Source organism: Pteropus medius, unplaced genomic scaffold (genome assembly GCF_902729225.1).
Source record: "Pteropus medius unplaced genomic scaffold, Ma_sr-lr_union100, whole genome shotgun sequence".
NCBI lineage: Eukaryota > Metazoa > Chordata > Mammalia > Chiroptera > Pteropodidae > Pteropus > Pteropus medius.
This window is the reverse complement of record NW_024356336.1, coordinates 7,397,442-7,399,756: the sequence shown is the minus strand read 5'-3', so window position 1 is coordinate 7,399,756 and position 2,315 is coordinate 7,397,442. Positions and strand designations below refer to the sequence as shown.

At 50.6% G+C, this 2,315-nt stretch overlaps 1 gene segment (V, D, J or C); it reads right to left on the bottom strand.

Moving 5' to 3' along the window:
- Positions 1-1,308: 1,308 nt before the first annotated feature.
- On the bottom strand, positions 1,309-1,825 carry LOC120601927 (immunoglobulin lambda variable 5-37-like; the record flags this gene model as incomplete). The annotated part of the segment is given in 2 exon segments: positions 1,309-1,661; positions 1,780-1,825. Coding segments are annotated over 2 exon segments (399 nt in total), but the record flags the coding sequence as incomplete, so codon positions are not given.
- Positions 1,826-2,315: the final 490 nt, after the last annotated feature.

Genomic DNA, 2,315 nt, shown 5'->3' with positions numbered 1-2,315 from the left:
TCTGTGTCCTGGGTCCACACAGGCCCTGAGAGGGCCGAGTCTCAGGAAGTGGAGGTCAGGGCATCCGAGATTCCCCAGCAGGCCTGGCTTCCCACGATATCCAGGCCCACAAGATCAGGTAAGAGACACCGCATGAGTGGCAGGGACATCCCCACGGGCTTTCTGAGTGAGGCAGCTATCAGAGGACACTCATTATCTGAGAAGGGCCTTCAGATTGTCTTCCCAGGAACTATGGACGCAGGTTCCATTTCTAACTGGTGGAAATGCAATTGGAGTCAGAGTCCCTGAAATCACATGGTCCCCTCTTCCATGCAGAGCCTTTGTGGTCCCGATTCTCAGCAAACAAGGTACAGGTCACAGGGTCATTCATTGGATAGAGGTGATAATCACAACCATGTCACATTACAGGTGACATTACAGGTGTCTGGGTACACATTACTGGTGACAGCACAGCTTCAGTGCCTCGTGACACCCAGCCCAGGCTGGCTGCACCCACACTGCCTGTCACCCCTCAGGGCAGCGTCCCATCACCTGGTCTGTGCCTCCTCTGGGACAAGTCTCATGAAACTGGAGAAGGATTGTTTCATTTATGGGTTTGGTTTTTTTGGTACTATTTCCGTTTCTTTCCTGAACTTTCCTACCTCATCCTTCATTGCACGGACATTTTAACCTAACGAGCTTGCAGGCAGTTTTTCATTCGGTTTGGGAAAATTTTATCATAACTACATTGTGTATGTCAACCCACAAACTACTAAGATCTAATCAATTTTATTTCATTGTCTCACAATAGTTTGTAATTTTTAGTGTTCAAGGTTTTTATATTTTCTCAGATTTATCTCTAATATTTCATATTGATGTTGTTTTAAATGGTATTATTTTTTTAATTTTTATAATTCACTCATAGTATATACAATAAACTTCACTTCTGCTTGACGGTTGTTTGTGTCATGGAATTAATTTGAAGTGCTCACACCACAAGCAAATCTTAGGCACTCCTGGACCCTGAGCTGGGCAAGACCAGAATCAACCGGATTTGACATCCTCAGCTGTGTCTACCAGGAGATATTTATCTCTGAATAAGGAATTTTTGCCTGTGAAAACATGAACACCGTGAGAATACATGGACAACAAATCAATCTAAAAGTTAAACTGAAGACAAGGATGTGACAATGTCAGGACGACTGGTCCAAGGAAAGCAGGTGCTGCATGAGATCTGACAACACAAGTCACCACGGAGATGGACTTGGTCACAGACACCAGCAGGGGTGACCGCAACAGGCCTGGAGAGCACAGAGGTTTTTGTCTCACTTCCTTCTGGGACTGGAGCACTGTGTTAGTGTTAGAGTTGCCATCCCATATGTCACAGTAATAGTCGGCCTCGTCCTCAGGCTGGAGCCCAGAGATGAGCAGAAGCCCTGCGTTGGCCGAAGCGTCTTTGGATCCAGAGAAGCGGCTGGGGACCCCGGAGCCCTGGTGCTTATCGGAGTCTGACTTATAGTATAGGAGATACCAGGGAGGGCTCCCTGGCTTCTGCTGGTGCCAGTTAATGTAATAGCCGCCAACATTGAAGCCACTGCTCAGGGTGCAGGTGAGTCTGGCTGTTGCTCCCGGAGATGCAGAGAGGGAGGGCGGCTGAGTCAGCACAGGCTGGGAGAGGGAACCTGCAAACACAGACAAACATTGTTCCTGGCACAAGAAAAAAGAGAACATTTCTCAGGATTTCGAGAAAGAGGGCAGTGATGTTGTGACATGCCCAGGGTCCCCAAGGCCTCTCCTTACCTGTGCACTGAGAGAGGAGCACGAGGAGGACGGGGGTCCAGGCCATGGTGCACGCAGCCCCTGAGCCCACAGTGGGGCTGGGCTGCCCCAGGCCTCCTTTTCTTCTCCACCCTCCGCCAGAGGAGGGGCTGTGCATGCAAATGTGTGTCCATCCAGTGACCGCCCAGCCTCTTCCTGAGCCCTGGTGCTGGAGCCCATCTCACACCCAGACCGAGGAGCAGGAGGTTGGCTTCACCCCCTGGGAGAGCCCTGGGAGGAAGCATCTGCTGTCATCACACAAAGGTTCCTGCTCAGCGGACTCTGTCAGGCCAGAGGACACAGCTGCTGAGTCCCATCATTGAGGAAAAGACCCAACTCTCAGTGCCAGGCTCCTTTGGGTTCTCACTGAGCAGATGTGTAGGGACCACTGGGTAGTTCCACAGTGCCACCTGCTTGTCACAGGGCACACACCTCCCCATCATCCAAATTCCTGAGAACCCAGCTGGGTTCTGCAGCTCACCAGCCACTGCCTCCATTCTCACATTATGGTCTGGTTC